Source organism: Cyprinus carpio, chromosome A16 (assembly GCF_018340385.1).
Source record: "Cyprinus carpio isolate SPL01 chromosome A16, ASM1834038v1, whole genome shotgun sequence".
Lineage (NCBI taxonomy): Eukaryota > Metazoa > Chordata > Actinopteri > Cypriniformes > Cyprinidae > Cyprinus > Cyprinus carpio.
Genome location: NC_056587.1, coordinates 2,439,171 through 2,455,858, shown reverse-complemented (window position 1 = coordinate 2,455,858; position 16,688 = coordinate 2,439,171). Strand labels below are relative to the sequence as shown.

The window sequence follows — 16,688 nt, the reverse complement described above, 5'->3', positions numbered from 1 at the left end:
TTTGCAATAAGTAGTATAAATAGCAGAAAATACTGTTATTTTAGCAGTGTAAATAGAATCTATAGCTATTTGCACTTAGTGTAAATAGCATATCACTAATAAATGCAGCTGTTTGCACTTAGTGTAAATAGCATCTATCGCTAAGAAAATATGTTGTTTTCGCATAGTGTAAATAGCATCTAATTGCTATTTACTGCTAAATAGCCTCTATCGCTATTTACACTTAGTGCAAATAGCCGCTGCCAATAAATAATTGACCTTTGCTGACTTTGTACTACTTTAATAGTCAATACCTGCCCGACCCCGCCCCCTCGCCACATAAACCACGCCCCTCCGGAGTGTTCTCAGGCGGAAGTGCGCTCTAGGCTTATTTAGTATGGACGCGTTCACTTGATGGTCGCGCGCTGCAGAATTGTCGTCCGCGGGAGCGTCATTCCTGATGAAAAAGAGTGCGGATTGAAGAGGAGCGAGGAGAGAGCGTTTGGGTTGCGAACATGGGCAGCTGAAAGCTAGGGAACGAGTGGAAACGAAAGGTTGAATGGTTACCTTATACCCCTCGCCAAAGTGCTACTGTAACCGTACTGAAGGAAGTTAAAGGGGCTTTTCAGCCTCACCACAGTAACAGGATCTTGAGGGGCGCTGCGTGCTAACGAGCTACATGGGACATACTTTGAATTATTTAATTGCGGCTCGCGCAAGCGCGTATTGAGTATAATGACGCGCAGATGGTAGACTAATGCGCGTTCATGGAAAACGGACGTATTTGCGTTTGGGAAGGTAAAAACTGACACTGTATCGAGCGTGTTTGGCCCCTCTCGTAATGCAGCGGTGGGGGAGGATCGGAGCAGGGACCTCGCAGCGGATTTCATGTTTCGCAACAATGTTAATGCCCCATACCAAGGGATTATAAGGCCTCAAAATGACACCTGGTTTCCTAATGTGCACTCAAGAAGTTGTGTATAGACTTTTTCCTGTGCATTTCTATCGATAATAACCAAAGCTGAAAGCCCAATTCAGCTTAAAGTCATTAAACGGGAATGTATATATCAAGTATTGTTGAATGTAGCACCCAGTACAGCATGCCAGGTCTATGATCTGTATTACTTGCTTGAGTTGATCAGGGAACCGTTTCGGAAGCTTTTGTGTATCTTAACGCGTCTTTATGTGTGAAGTTATTTTGTGGTCCTCTGCGCAAATGGCGTCTTTCCCAGACTCCGACCTGCAAACATGTCCGCTGTGCAAGGAGCTGTGCGGCTGCTCTGCTCCGATCTCCTCCAATTCATCTACCTCCTCCTCGTCCTCCCAGACCTCCAACTCCTCATCTACCTCATCCACCAGGAGACTGCACGTCCTGCCCTGTCTCCACGCCTTCTGCAGGCAATGCCTAGAGGGCCACAGGAGCCCAGGTGACCCTCTGAAGCTCAGATGCCCCACATGCGACCAAAAAGTGTCTCTGTCGGAATCAGGCGTGGACGCGTTGCCTTCCTCCAACTTTCTCTTCAGCAACCTGCTGGATGTGGTGGTCTCTGCTGAGGAACAGGGCAAGAACGGTCGGTCTTCATCGGTGGTCCATCACGGTGGTCTTCTGAGACCCCAGCACCTCTCAGACCCTCAATGCAGCTCTTGTGATGAGGGCAACCCCGCTGCTTCCCACTGCCTGGACTGCCAGGAGTACCTGTGCGATAACTGCGTCAGGGCTCACCAGAGGGTCCGACTCACCAAAGACCACTTCATCGAGGGGCTTCTGGAGAGCTTACACCTGGCCAACCGCACCAACAACTCCAACACCCCGATCAACATCTCCCAGTCCTTCCATAACAGCTTCTCCATGCTGAATGTTTTCCAGGAGAGGATGGACTTCTGCCAGCAGCATGATGATGCGGTGAGTTTTGTCTCCTAAGATTTAGTTTTTGTTTAGTGCATGTTCCAATTATTTTGTGTAGTGTTTTAAAGATTTGAGATGGCTGCTGAAAGGATCAACATTCGAACACCATACCAAGACTGTTACTATTGTGTCCACACTTTGACTGCAACTGTAATAAGTGTACTGTACATTTACTATGGATGACACCATCTGCTCCTTTACTGTCAGACATACAAAAAAGTTGTCTCAGATGCACAGCTTTGTGGTCAAAGGTGTAACCACTTATTCATGATTTAGGGGAACATATGTAACAATTAAAGGATGAACCATTGGGAAACCCATATTAGTTGACCACTAATCTGGGTTTATATGACGTCTTCATTTTCGATTGTGGGTATGAGTCTGTTTTGTGGTGCTTATTGCTAAGAATTAATGCTATAAATTATTCTAGAGATCTGCCGTTGTTGTTTTTACCACAGATAAAGAATTACAGTATGGATTTAAGTTTAATTTAATTGTAGTTTTTAGATATTATAATTTCTGTTTTTAGTCCGTAGTAATCATTAGTTACATGAGAAAAAAAAAACAGTTATGCATTTAAAATGTTATGTATTTTAAAATATTAGTTTATGCTTTGTTTTACCATTTTTTTATAATTATATGCTACTATATTTATTATTTTCTCCTCTAAATGGTCTCAGATTTATGAGTAAGGTTTAGGGTGTTAAGCATAAAATGTTTTGTGTATTTTGTATAGAATGAATAGATGTATCAGAATTTACTTTATTTGAGTATCAAAAACCATGAGTACTGAAGTACACAATTATGAATATAGCTGCAAACACTGATCATTTCTATTTATGCGTCACTTCAAATGATCTCTTTTTGATAAGGGCTTGTCATTTCAAGAATTCCTGCTGTGCATCTGTTGGAGGGTTTTAAATAACAGGTCTTTTTCCTATTATTTTCCTGTTGGAAGTTAGCTTCTCAGACTTTGATCACCCTGTCATGATGCTTTCTAGAAATCAGCACTTTTTTTTTTTTTTTTTTAAGCAGTGTTATGGATTCCAGTGCAATATGCAGGGCAGCTGTGCGTAGAATGGCTTCAGCCATCCATATGTTTTCTAGATTGATGTGAGAGCTTTCACTGCTGTTTCAGAAGGTTTTTTTTTTTCCTCCAGGTCTTTATCTGGGACATGGTGTTCTCTGTTAGAGCAATGTTGTTGCCCAGTGTTGCATGAACGTCACAGGCCTATAGTATATAAATTCTTATTGTGTTTGTAGTTTGTACCTGTGGTCTTTGCACTGAGATTCATGTAGGCACAGACAAGTCTGATTGTTTAGCCAGTCGAATCCTACTGCTGTCAACGATAAATCACTGAGAAACATACTTATTGGAAGTCTGAAGTTACCATTTCTGGACATGCTTATGATTAGGCATTATACGCAACAATTTTCTAGAACTACGTTGAAAACGTGAGTATAAAAAAAAAAAGTATAAATATAAAACAAAAGCATTCAAGCTTAAGCAGAGCAAACAGAAAAAAATAAAGCAGACAAGTACAGTACATATACTCGAGTCGGCCTGTTTATAGTGTTTATATTGTCATACATAATGTTAATGTTGAGAAAAACAATAATATCCACATGAAAGTTTGCTTATCAGTCGGATAACAGCATAACTTATGCGTGTTCCACTGACATTATGAACAAATTAACCTGTGATTTAATGCCTAACTGGTGACTAATAAGATGACATAATTCATTGTCATATTTATTTGTAGCCTGCTGAGCATAAAGTGATCTCAGTGAATAAGGCCATATTTTCCAGAATTATATTCTCCCAGGACAAATTATTGAATTGTAAAATTTAGATTTAAGCTATAGATTTATGTGTCATGTTGTTGGCTTCATAGATATGCAGGTTCATTGTTTATGGAAGAGGAATGAAGAGAAGTGTGTTTGTGGTGAATAAATATGAAATGATTTCTATAGAGAGTGGAGTACCTCAATAGGAGGAGGGGGGGCAGGAAGCTCTTGCTTGGAGGGTGTATCTATGGAATGGAATGCTATGACATCAGTTCCCAGAAGCCACCTGGGAGACCGGTGGGATTCTCAATCACTGTCTACATCTGTCTGTCAGGTTGGTCTTGTTGGAGTGAACCAATCTGGCCATTAGATGCTTTTTACATTCCTGTTTCTCGGTGCATGTGTTAGAGGCAAAGTAATTCTTCAGGTGAAAGGTCAAACAGTAGTAACATCCAACTCCGTTCTGCTCCTGAAGCAACTGAGTTTACATTTAACACCACTTTCAGCCATCATGACATCTGCTTTTTTGCTTAAACCCATTTAAACCATGAAATAGAAAGGCTTTTTTTTTTTGATTGTAAGACTGCAGATGTTAAACGTTTTGTGCTCATAAACCTGAACACATTGAAACCTAACCTATAATCCTTGTCCTTCTCTTTAATTAATGGAAGGACTAATGGTGTCCATATCTTTGTATTATTCATGCACTGTCCACAGTTTGCACCATCGACTTCTTTTGTCATGTAAAGGACTGGTCTATTAGGCTGCATTTACACTTCAAGTCTAATGCCCAGATACAATATTTTTCCACATCTTTTCATTTTTGTTTCACCTGTCTACATTCACTTAAGACATAATTGACTGTGAATGAATGTTTACATCAATGTCTCATACATCTGGAAAAAGCTGTCAGCATTTACATTAATCTGAATTAGATTAAAAATGATAGAGAACATTTTTAATTTGTATTTCATTCTGATATTTTTCATTAAAACTAAACTCAGAGGTTAACTTGTTTTTTTTATTTAATTATTTTTTTACTCGCCACCCAGTTTGTCTACTAAATGAAGTAACCAACCATTTAGAGCTTCTGTTAGCCACAACCAAAATATCAAAAATAACCCAGATGATCAAAATCGCTGCCTAGTTTTAAATATATAGTCATTATTACATCTAATTCTGCACTATCAAAATATAACTCACTTAATGTACGTGCTTAATGATAAACACATTAAATATTATAGACATTAAATATCTCCTACGGCTCCAGTCGCATATTGGGCATGAAGCATCAGACCCTGATCATGCAGGTATCTCACACATCACGTGTTTTGTACCCACTCATAGCTGAACACCAAGGATTTTTTCTATGGGCCTGGTCGGGCCAGTGGTTAAAATTTTTATTTGCCCTGCCAATATTTTCACTGGTTCTGCCACAAAAAAAAATAATATAGTTGCTGTTATCATTGTTTTTGACCCACGTTATCTTTTATTCTAATAAATAAGCTTATATGACACCAAAATTTAAGATACCAAATACATTTTTTAATTCTCAATTCTAATTTCGATACCCCTACAGAAACTACTAACCTAACAAATATAAAGCTGAAACATTATTAAAGTTAAGTGAACAGTCATTAACAAATGAACAAATTACAAACAATAGCACAATATAGAAAACAGATACAAATGATATGTTGGTTTTTGTTTTATTTTATTTATTTTTTATTGGGAAAAACAGCAGACAGGCTGCATGAGAATGCAAATTCACTATCTGACAGCAGGTGGTGCTTATGGAATAGCAGTAATACAGCGTTTCCTTGGTTACTGCTGTAAACAAAGCAGCTGCCACTGATCTATAATCGATCAGTGAATGCTGTGCATATTACCGCTACTTTAAATGCATTATACAGAGGCAAGATGAAAAGAACACGCCGCGTAAACTTTTCTGAAAACAGTCAGTTCCCTTCAAAGATACATTCATATAAACCCCCAATTAAATTTTTAGGAATTTCTTCCAGTATTTTGCGCATTGTGAACCGTGAGTTTTGCTCTGCCTGCTACAGTATTTTCTCCTCTTCGGTCCATCTTCAGTGTCTCTGGCCTGTGTTAATGTCCGTTTACACACACAGTAATATTTCCACACAAATGACATTTTGGAAAATGATTGCAGTGCAGTTTGGATGCAGATCCGGAAGAGAGATCAGTTAAAATGAAACAAAAAATGGCAGGTAGACCGGTGCATCTGTACTCCACTGTATAAATTAAATATGTATCAACCATTGTTAAAGCTACAAAGTTGCTTGCCAAAAAAGTTATTTTTACATACTTTTGTATGTATTTGTCAGTTCAAACGAGGCATGTAAAAAAAAAAGAAAAACTTAATTTGGGGCTTGCACATTGTCAAAGACGTCTCTCTAAATGAAAGCACACTGTACACACATAACACAGTGTGTGAGTACTGAATGTAGTTGTCTTTTGCGTCTTGCTTGAATGCTTTAAAGGGTTAGTTTACCCAAAAATGAAAATTAGTTTGTGTTTTACTCACCCTTAAAGCATCCTAGTAGGGCTGTGCGATTAATAGAAATCGTAATAAAATCACGATTTGAGCGTGCGCAATTTCTAAATCGCTTTATAGCACGATTTTCCGCGGGCCCGACCTCCCGCAGTATGCTATCCGATCCAATCAGAATGCAGCGCACCTAAGTGGAGCGCGAGTACAGAACAGACTGGGCATATGCCTAACTGCAGGTACACACTGTCTGTGATGCGTATTTTTTCTGAGCCCTTGTTAATGGATCAGAACGTTCACACTGCACGCGGTAAAAGATGTGAACAGAAACGGTTAGAAATCGAAAGGTGCGAAAAGAATGAATATCTAGCGCATGAGCATAGAAAGGCATGAACTGCCTTTAATTGTCATTTTGCATTATTGACACACTGTTTTCCTAATTAATGTTGTTCAGTTGCTTTGACGCAATCTTTTTTGTTTAAAGCGCTATATAAATAAAGATGACTTGACTTGACTTGACATAGAGAGAGTTGTGAGTGAGTGAGAGGAGACGTTTTTATTGCGCGCACGGACGAGATCAGCATATATCTGAGCACGCGTGTCTGGTTTTGTGACAAAGCAAAGGAAATCTGCGCATTATTTTCATGTGCTTTCGCTTTACAATAACGCGCTCTCGCTGCTGCTTCTGAACCGCATACACATACTGTATACGCACTGCAGACTGAGTACGTGTGAACCTTGGGCAATAAATATATTTCAGCACCTGAGGCACTGCTACAATGAGCTCTATGACCAATGCATGGCAAAAAAATGTTTTTATTTTATTTTATTTTATTTTATTATTATTTTTTTTTTCATATGTCTAGAAATTGTGTTTGACAACTTTACTTAGTGATTATTTTGACTTATGTCTGTTCTAGAGGCATGTTACAACTTTTTGATAAAGCTCTCATTGGTTTTCTTTTGGAAATATGTTTCAAATTTATACTGAATGCATTTATGACTGTGTGTCAAAATCGTGATTAAAATCGAAATCGCAAAATTGATCAAAAAAATCGTGAGTTTTTTTTTTGTCCATATCGCACAGCCCTACATCCTAGGTGTATGTGTCTTTTTTTTTTTTTTTTTTGTTTCAGACGAATCCAATCGGAGTTGTATTAAAAATTAGGGATGCACCGATAGGACTTTTTGGGGCCGATACGATACCGATTTTAACAAACACTTATTGGTTGATACCGATATTTGTCACTTCCTCTTATTTGAAATTTTGGCATCAAAATAGATAGTATTTTGGTCATGTTTTAAATCAGCAAAGTTCAAAAACACCTGCATTAAATTATACTAGCAGTTTTATTGCCGCATCATCAAATAATTTCTAATGAACATGGATTGGATCCATTTAACATTCAGCAGGCCTACATACATACAACAGAACAAAGATACATATTAAATAAACAGTGGTTGTTAGGTAGGTTTAACAGTTTTCAGGTACAGAAATAAACAAATGCACCCCCTGAAAAGGCATAAGAGCTGTATATATTTGTTTACTGTTAGTTGCAATAAGTGTTTTGTGTAATTCGCTGTATGTTGATGATAATGCAACAGAGAGAGAGAGTTTAATATGCACTTCTCGGTAGCTGTGTTTTGTTTAGCTCTTATGGGGAATTTTTTTTGTTTGTTTGTTTTTTTTTTTTGAGTGAAAAAGGACTCAAACTTAAAACATCAGTAAAGTTTTGGTCATCATTCAGATGAGCTCCGCTACACTTATGAAAGTTACAAAAGTTATTTAGTCAAGAATAGTGTGTGTGATCTTTTGTCTTTTGTTATTTGATTAGCATTCAAGTGCAGACGGCAGTGCTAGGATTATGCAACAGACATTATACAGCTCAGTGCTTTAATAAGCAGTTAATTAATAATCCATCGGTTTGTTTTATCTGTGTTTTTATTTATATAGCCAATATGCCAATGGTTGTAAATTTATCGGTGGCCGATACATCGGTGTAACCCTATAAAAAATTGTCCTGGCCCCTCTAAGCCTTTCGATGGGGGTAAGCGGGTGTTGGTTGTCAACCGTTCAGAAGACGTGAAATGAAGTGCGTGCATCTGTAATAAAATGTCCTTCAGACGGCGCGGGGGTTAAATAAAGGCCACCTGTAGCGAATCCATGAATTTTTGTAAGATAAATATCCATATTTCAAATGTAATAAACACTTTTTTGTTACTTCTGCTGACTGTCATATGTGGAAGCCGTTCCAGAGGATGACGTGAGACGTCGACGTTGCGTGATTAGTGACGAACGCAGAGATTTAGAAGCACAAAACAAGGATTTGTAAAGAAAAATGCTGGAAGATTTCGATATAAGCCAAGAGGAAACTGTTTTTTGTGCCAGGGCAATTTTTAATATAACTCCGATTGGATTTGTCTGAAAAAAGAAAGTCACATACACCTAAGATGCTTTGAGGGTGAGTAAAACACAGACTAATTTATGTTTTTGGGTGAACTAACCATTTAAAGGGCACCTATTATGCAAAATCTACTTTTACTTGGTGTTTGGACTAGTGGTCGACTGATATTGTTTTTTTTTTGACAGCCGATGCCGATATAAAGGCAATATAATTTTTGTAAAATTTGAAATTAATATTTAAGAAATATGAAATCATTTGACAATGGATTAAAAAATAAATGTGTAAAATAAACATACTTTAGATGACAAAGTATTTTTCACAAATAAATATTTAATAAAAATATAATTAAAAAGGAAGTAAATACTGTAACCAACAGGGCACTCAGTATTCTGGGAAGTTTGTGTGCACTGGGAATCATATTTTTCAAATAAAGCCAGGGTAACACTCATTTTACATACAGCACACGGTGAAAATTATATGAATATGGCAGTGGGCAAATGCATAAAGTGCAGCATAATTTGAAATCATGAGTTTAAAATTTAAAGCATTCAATTCACACGGACCAACCATCACAGAGAACACGCTGATCATGCTGAGATCATACTGGGAAAAAAAATGCCCACTTCACAAGATCTCACAGCTGGATTCGACTAAGTTTGCAAGGTTTGTGAAATTAAATCTTCATTAGCCATTCAAAGATTTGTTTAAATGATATAAATGCGTATTTGCTTAATGCTGACGGCAAACGAGAAAGTATTATATTGTTTTGACTTTCTATTACTAATAATATAAAAGCAATCGTTATAATACATTTGTATACTTTTGTGTTCCTGTGATTCAGTGGTAGAGCATTGCGCTAGCAGCGCAAAGGTTGTGGGTTCGATTCCCAGGGAACACATGTTAGGTAAACAAATGTTAGCCTGAATGCACTGTAAGTCGCTTTGAATAAAAGTGTCTGCTAAAATGCATAAATGTAAATATATACATTAATTCCTTTGTTTAACCGTTCTATCTGATTATTAGCAAGAGGGAGAATGTGAGCACTGTTTGCTCAGATGCTGCCTTTCTCAACGCCGTCAAAATAGAAGTCCAGAACACATCGGCCAAGCAGAAAAACTTATCAGCCAATGCCGATATTTGAAAAATGCCAAATATTGGCTGATATATCGGCCTTGGCGATATATCGGTCGACAACTAGTTTGGACATAAATGTGTGTTGGCAGTGTGTGAACACAACCACCCTAGAATGATAAAAATCCACCCACTCCTTATTTTTTAATCCCCGATAAATCAAAAGTCATTTTTCCAGCTAAAGTCACTTCATTTATGATTCAGTGATGTCGTCATCATCATCCAGTTCAGCTATTTTTCAATAGCGTCTGTGCAATCAGTCAAGCGTCCCCAACTAAGCAAGCCAGTGGTGACAGTGGCAAGGAACCAAAAATTATTCGGTGACAGAAATGGATCTCCTGTGGCCAAACATAACCAGCATGGTGTGGTTAATTCCAGGCCGCAACACAGCTCCGATTATGCAGAGGTCTCATCTGATTCCTGTGGTCTTGTGCCGATGGTCGTCAAGGTGACGAGGTCTTTGCAGGGGATCTGTCTCTAGGGTTCGTCTAGTTGACATGGTCTCTGCAGACATCCAGGTGTGTAGAGGTCATCTCGAGGTGCTGATCCAACATCTGGACTGGATCTGGGTGGCTACAGTGACCATCTGATCTGTATACAGTTGTTTCACTCTCCGGCTATGAAACTAAATAATTAATTAAATTAGCATGCTCATATCGTGTATCGGCAGTCTCACAGGCTGATGATATGAATATGGAGAATATTGCCCAATACTAATGTGTAATGTTGTGGTATCGTATTTATTTTTTTATATATATTTTTTATTTTTTTTATTGTGACATTGACCATTCCAAGATGGCGGACGCGTCAATGTGTCTGGAGTGGTGAACTGTGGCATCTACCTGTACATATCTATGGATGTCAGTATGTGCAAATATTTGTCCCAAATATTTAGTTTGGCATGGCATACAAACTAACTTTTAAATAATAGGATATTAAGAATATTGCTTAGTTTGTACCATATGTGCCACATTACTGCCTGATCTTGGGTGGTAGTAAAGCATGGGAAAGCATAATATCTAAAAACTTGTCTTCTTTTGCTTAAGGCTGTGGGTTAAGGGTCATCCCAAATGGCCAGAATGAATTCTGTGTGGGATTAGTTGGGTCAGTGAAGTACCATAGAGACCAACCCCTACCCTGCTCACTCTTGTGAACTATCCATCATTTTTGTGACATGAAAGCAAATTCCTTTCTCTTTTAGTTTAGAGTTGCTGGAGCCAAAAATGGAGGAATTGATTGGCTGGACATCATTTATGTTTCCATATTATGTGTTCATCCTTTCTTTCAGGCCCATGCTGAGAGCTGACCCATGATATAAAATATTGAAATCAAAAGTCTGAATTTTGTGGGCTGCTGAAAATTATATTAAAATGGGAAGAAAAAAAAATTTCATACTATTTCAGAATATTACTGTTTTTACTGTATTTTTTGAAAAAAATAAATGCAGCCTTCATAAGGCCTTTTTGAAAAATAAAGTTGACCCCAAATTTTATTTATTCATTTCAAATGCCTTAAATATATGACCCAGAAACAAAAGTATAAAAGAAATTTCCTTAAATTCTTACAATTATGACGAGGAATGGAAAAATAACCAAATTATCAGGTTTTACACAAATTACGACTCCCTCAGCTGTAAATATGACCAAAGTCTACTGTTACTCATAAGCAACACATCTTGTTACGCTGATCTAATTCAGTGTTAAGATAAAACCGTTTTATCACTGACAGTTGTCTTGCTGCTCTTCTCCTGAAAGGAATCTTTTAGTGTCTTGCGAACTTTTCATGGCTTGTATCTGGATTTAGTAGGGGGTCTTCATGAACGCGGGCCAGAAGAGCTGTTCGGCATGTGTTTTACAGCCCTGTCTCAGGAACTCCATTACCCTGGGACTCTTTGTTTTTAACCATTTTCACGTGCGTTCATCTCAGTGCTTTGATATGGAATCTGGTGGTCCACACTTAAAACAAACGGAACTCTCAGGAACCAAGACACAAGCCATATGGAGGAGAGAGCCTTTCAGGGGTTAAGAGGAGTTTGCCGAGAGGGTTTTCCTCTGATTGAGGTGACATCTGAGAGGTATGTGAACTTGTCAGCACATTATGCTGCAGATCCCTCGCTGATACAATGTCTAGCCATCTATAAGACTCCCTCTAAATATTTCCCCATAAGGGCTCAAAAACAGACATTTCTACTCTGTAGAGTTTTATGAAGAGCATCTTTAACAGTAAGAGCTTTAAATATGATTTTAACATGACTTGCTATTAGGGCTCCAACAAGTAATCGAAAAAATAGTTTATTATTGATAATGAAAATCGACAACGATTCTCATTATCGATTTGTCGGGTCTGCCCACAGTGCACATCCAACTTCAGCCAGTCGTGCCAAATTATAGTACTGAATTACGCATTTCTATGGACAAAATGCATCTAAAAATAGTGGAGGAAACAGAATGAGATGCTGTGTGAGAAGAATGTGATCCAAGCTGCCCAAAACATGAGAGTTCTTTATTTTAAGCTTTAAGCTAATGCATTAGTGTAATGGCTTGCCCTGTCAGGCGCTTTGACAGATGCGTGTGTGTCCTCAGCGCAAAAAACTTTCAGTTTACGGTAATATTCGTATCTGTAAATATCACATTCATGTGAGCATTTCCATTTTTGCATAAAGGCCTGCCCCGACAGTCTGTGTTTAGTTTAAATCTTTACTGAATGAGCGCCTGCGCGGCAGACAGACGGAACACGGACAGAGGGAGACAATTAATACTCGGTGCAAAAACATTTATTGTGCTGAAATATCTGTTATTGAATGTTAAATTAAGGTTTAAGTCAACATGCAGTGCACACATTTTATGAGAATAGGAACTGTAAAGGAACAACAGCATGTAATTGTCTGAATATAAATATCAGATGCTTAATAACCGCCTTTTACAGGATAAGGAAATGACACTAAGACGTGACTGTGATCAAAGTGAATGTGTGTCCCAGCAGAAAATTACTCTTATATTGGTCACCACTGAGTTTGTGATTTTATTCGTCTTTATTATTGTTTTAATTTTTAATGTAGAGATTTAAACTATATTCAATATACAGTGCTTAACAAATTTATTAAAACAAATTTATGTTTTAAGTTTTGTGCCACTGCTGCTCTAAACTAACAGTATTGTTGATTACCAAAATCATGTTTTAGCTTTCTGTATTGGTTAGTAACAGCAGTAGGCTATATCTAATGCTATAATATAATTTTTGCTGTTGTTTATGAAGGAAAGGTGGAAAAGTAGCCTTCTCAGATGCCCAATTACAGTCAAAAAATACCTAAACAATGCCAGCAAGAATGCAAGCTGTTATAAAAGGCATAGGAGGCCATTTTTGTAATGTGAATAAATACTATTTATTTGTCTCTTGTTATTTGCCCAAAAAAAAGACAAAAACATTTTTAGATTTAAAAAGTTTTTTTAAAAGATTCCTAAAATATTTGTGTTTTCTCTTGATTTTGGAAGGTGGTCTAATAAATTAAGCACTGTATGTTTTTATAGCATAAAGTTGGCACGTTTGTTTGAAGGACATTTGGGCAGAATGTGGAATAGTGTGTTTTTGTCAAAAAAAAAAAAGGGCTTTTTTAAAAATATCCAAGTAATTGGAGAGAGAGAAAAAATATTGGCTAACTAATTGATTACCAAAATAATCGTTAGTTGCAGCCCTACTTGCTATATTCCATCCTCCCCCAAGCCCTTCTTAAAAGCGTTTTAAAAGTGTGTCTGGCCAGAGGCTTTGCCCAGAGCTGTAAAGCAGGATGCAGTGAAAGCGCAACATATGTCTGAACTTTTAATGCTGTTAGAGGAAGAAAGACAGATATAGCCAGGCAGGATGGAGAAAGGGAGTGCACTCAGTAGGACCCACAGTGGAAACTTTTTAGTAATTCCACCAGTCAAAACACTCCACAGCAAATTTTACCAGACATCCCACTTCTCTGTCTAGACTTGCTTTTTTTCAAACCTCAAATAGCAAGATTTTATTAAGAGCTATGTAGGGTGCCATTTGTCACACATGGAGGCAACAAACGGCCCTTTTGTCGTCCTGGACAGTCCATCCATTGGTGGCAGATGGATTTTATGAGCTTGAGCTGATATTAATCTGTACGTAAGCTCACTGAATTTGCTTCATTCATGGAGATGCTGGAAATACCATCACTGTGTGGTAGTGGACAGTGCTGCATTCTAATGCAAGCAATTCAAGCCCTTTCCAAATCTGACTTCATCATTAGAACTGTTCAGCCTTCCCCTCTGACAAGTATGTGGAGCGTAGACCTGCCTAGATTTGTGTCTATGCTTTGAGGGGTTTAGCGGCAATCCAGATGGAGTTTCTTCTCTTCTTTTCTATAGCATACATACAGCAATGCCACATGGAAGTGCTTTCATAATTTTATATAAGAAACCTCTGGCAGCTTATCAAAGAAGGGTACGCAGATCATGTTTTGAGATAGTGATGGGTCTAGTAATCTCAGCCTCAGACGTCACAGACGTTGGCTGACTGTCTGATGCATATGGCACACACAATTGGAAACGCTTCAGGAGTTTCGAAGTCCTCATCGGATTGGCTGAAATATACAGGATTTCCGGGAGATGTGTGTTGCGTTCTTTAATGTTCCACCTGGAAACAATAATGCCATGTCGCCAAACCCTCCTCATGGCAGGAGGAAGCCGTCATGTTTACAACTGTGACCATGAGCACTTATCAGGATAAAGTGTAAAGTTTGTGGTATAGAATCTTTAAAATAAAATTTACAGACTGGACTGTTATTGTGGGGACATTTCCACGCCCCTAAACATGATGCAGCACAAAACGAAACATGATTGGTTGCTTTACCTGTCAGTCACATGGGCTCTTGGGTGGTCCTTGGCCATTCAAAGTGGTGAAGGTTCCCAGACCTTCTACCGTCTGGCTATGCGAGACTATAGGTCTAGAGACTTATGTCTTTGTGTATGTGTTTTGATCTTCTCCCTGTGGCAGTATACTGATCATAAGACAGGAAGTTAGTTCTTTACCCACTGTTTCTAATTGGATTAGAACTGTTTTGTGATGTTTTAAAAATTTTTCATTTAATCAGATTTAGGCTGTAAACATTTAGGTGTGAAATGCTTAGCAGCTGAAAGCTGGTCCATCTGAGAATGTGTGACAATGAGAATTGTGTACCCCAAAAGGTTCTTGCATAATAAAGGCAATAGAATTTTGAATAAATTTCAGTACAAAAGTTATTGGTGAATCATAATTTGTTTGTGATAGCATTCGTACGCAGATTTCCCGCACCAATTTGTGCACACTTAGTGATGAAGACCCACTGTTTAGATCAGATATTTGCAGTTAAAGCTTAAAACTAAACAAAAGGCCAACAACAACAAAGGACTGAAGCCTATCACGCAAGGATGATATACTCACTGATATATATACTCACTGAGATTTTAGCTTGACATCTATTCCTTGTCTGGTGTTTCCATTTATTATTTAGCTAATATTACTGTTGACCCAGTCAATGCTAATGTCATATAGTGTTGTACCAGCCTCTCTTAGACTGGCACTTAAAGGTGCAAAGGAAATACATATCTTTGTTCAAAGAAGCCAGACCAAACCTCAACCACCTGCATGGCATGTCTGTACAAACTCATTCACGCTTCACTAAAACACTCGCACATACACACGTGTGTACTCTAGAATCCAGTGTACCGGGGCCCAGCTGATTTTGTTTTTGTCATTCACGAGCAGCCAATAGGGACATTTAAATGGGCAGACACCTCTCACAGCGGGTGGGAGGGTGTAGGGCCATGTGGTTCTGTGTGCAGAGAGAAAATTTTGTCCATGTGTGTTTTAGGAAGAGCAGAAATCTCAAAGGGGATGTGTGACTTCCCAGAAAAAAGATTAGGAAGTAGAGTGCAGTTTAAGTTTGCCTGACGGTTAATTCAGAGTGCTTAAATTGTTAGTTGATTTTGCAGCATATGTAAATGGATAAAATGGCATATTGTACGTTTTAAGAAAGACTTGGCAAACTAAAAAGAGATGGACATTTTCAATATTGCTGCCATAGCTTCAGAAAAAGAAAGAAAACAAAGACATGTTCAATGACTTGCTGAATAACTGAGAATTTAGCATGTCTGTTCTCAAAACAGTTTGTGTGTGTGTGTGTGTGTTACAGGGTTACCTAACAGTGAGTATCCCATGTGATTTGTGAATAGGGGCTACTAGGGGCTAGCATATATATTGGTCAAACTTATTTATATTAAAATTGTGTAAATGATACGTGTAAATAATATTACTTATGATTTAAAAGAGAGTTTGGGAGGTTCATAAAGCATCAATGATTGGTAAAAAATATATATTGCGAAGTCCTAAGACAGCAAAATTGTGAGCAGTGTATGCCCAGCATTTGAGGGAAGCTGGTCTTCATAACCAAAGTTATGTAGTGTTAGTTAGCAATCACTGTGGTTTTGAATTGAAAATGCTAAATTTTAAAACTTTTAAAAATGTAAAACACATCCCTCTACTTCAGCTTGACTTTATAATGGTGTAGAACTACGGAAAGATGGATTGAATTGCTTTCAAACCTGTTTGCAACCAAGGAATACTCTGTCATAAGGGTGTAAATCGCTTGGATATTAACAATCCATTATTATGATACTTGGGCCATGATCTGATTCGTAGTCTTTTTTTTTTGTGATACATGAAGTATTGATATACACTGCAATAAATCAAGTGTTTTATTATACTGCAGTAACGTGGCATCACTTAGGAAAACATGTTTTAGATAAAACTTCTCTTTAATTCCATAAAGTGAACACACATGCTCACCTAAAAATGTGGTTGAGACATTAAGAATCTGTTCAGATACATTTACTTTCACCATTGGGATCTATGTATTTCCAACATTGATTGTATTTGTACTTTCTAAGGAATGCATCACTGTAACTATAGCTCATACTTATGG

At 37.8% G+C, this 16,688-nt stretch overlaps 1 protein-coding gene across 1 annotated transcript in view; it reads left to right on the top strand.

Moving 5' to 3' along the window:
* Positions 1–353: 353 nt before the first annotated feature.
* Positions 354–16,688, top strand: part of LOC109080398 (E3 ubiquitin-protein ligase TRIM71) — a 35,142-nt gene continuing 18,807 nt past the window's right edge. Inside the window, exon 1 of the mRNA XM_042772005.1 lies at positions 354–1,882. Coding sequence (XP_042627939.1) covers positions 1,163–1,882 — 720 coding nt within the window. The 5' untranslated portion in view covers positions 354–1,162. The remainder of the gene's footprint in view (positions 1,883–16,688) is intronic.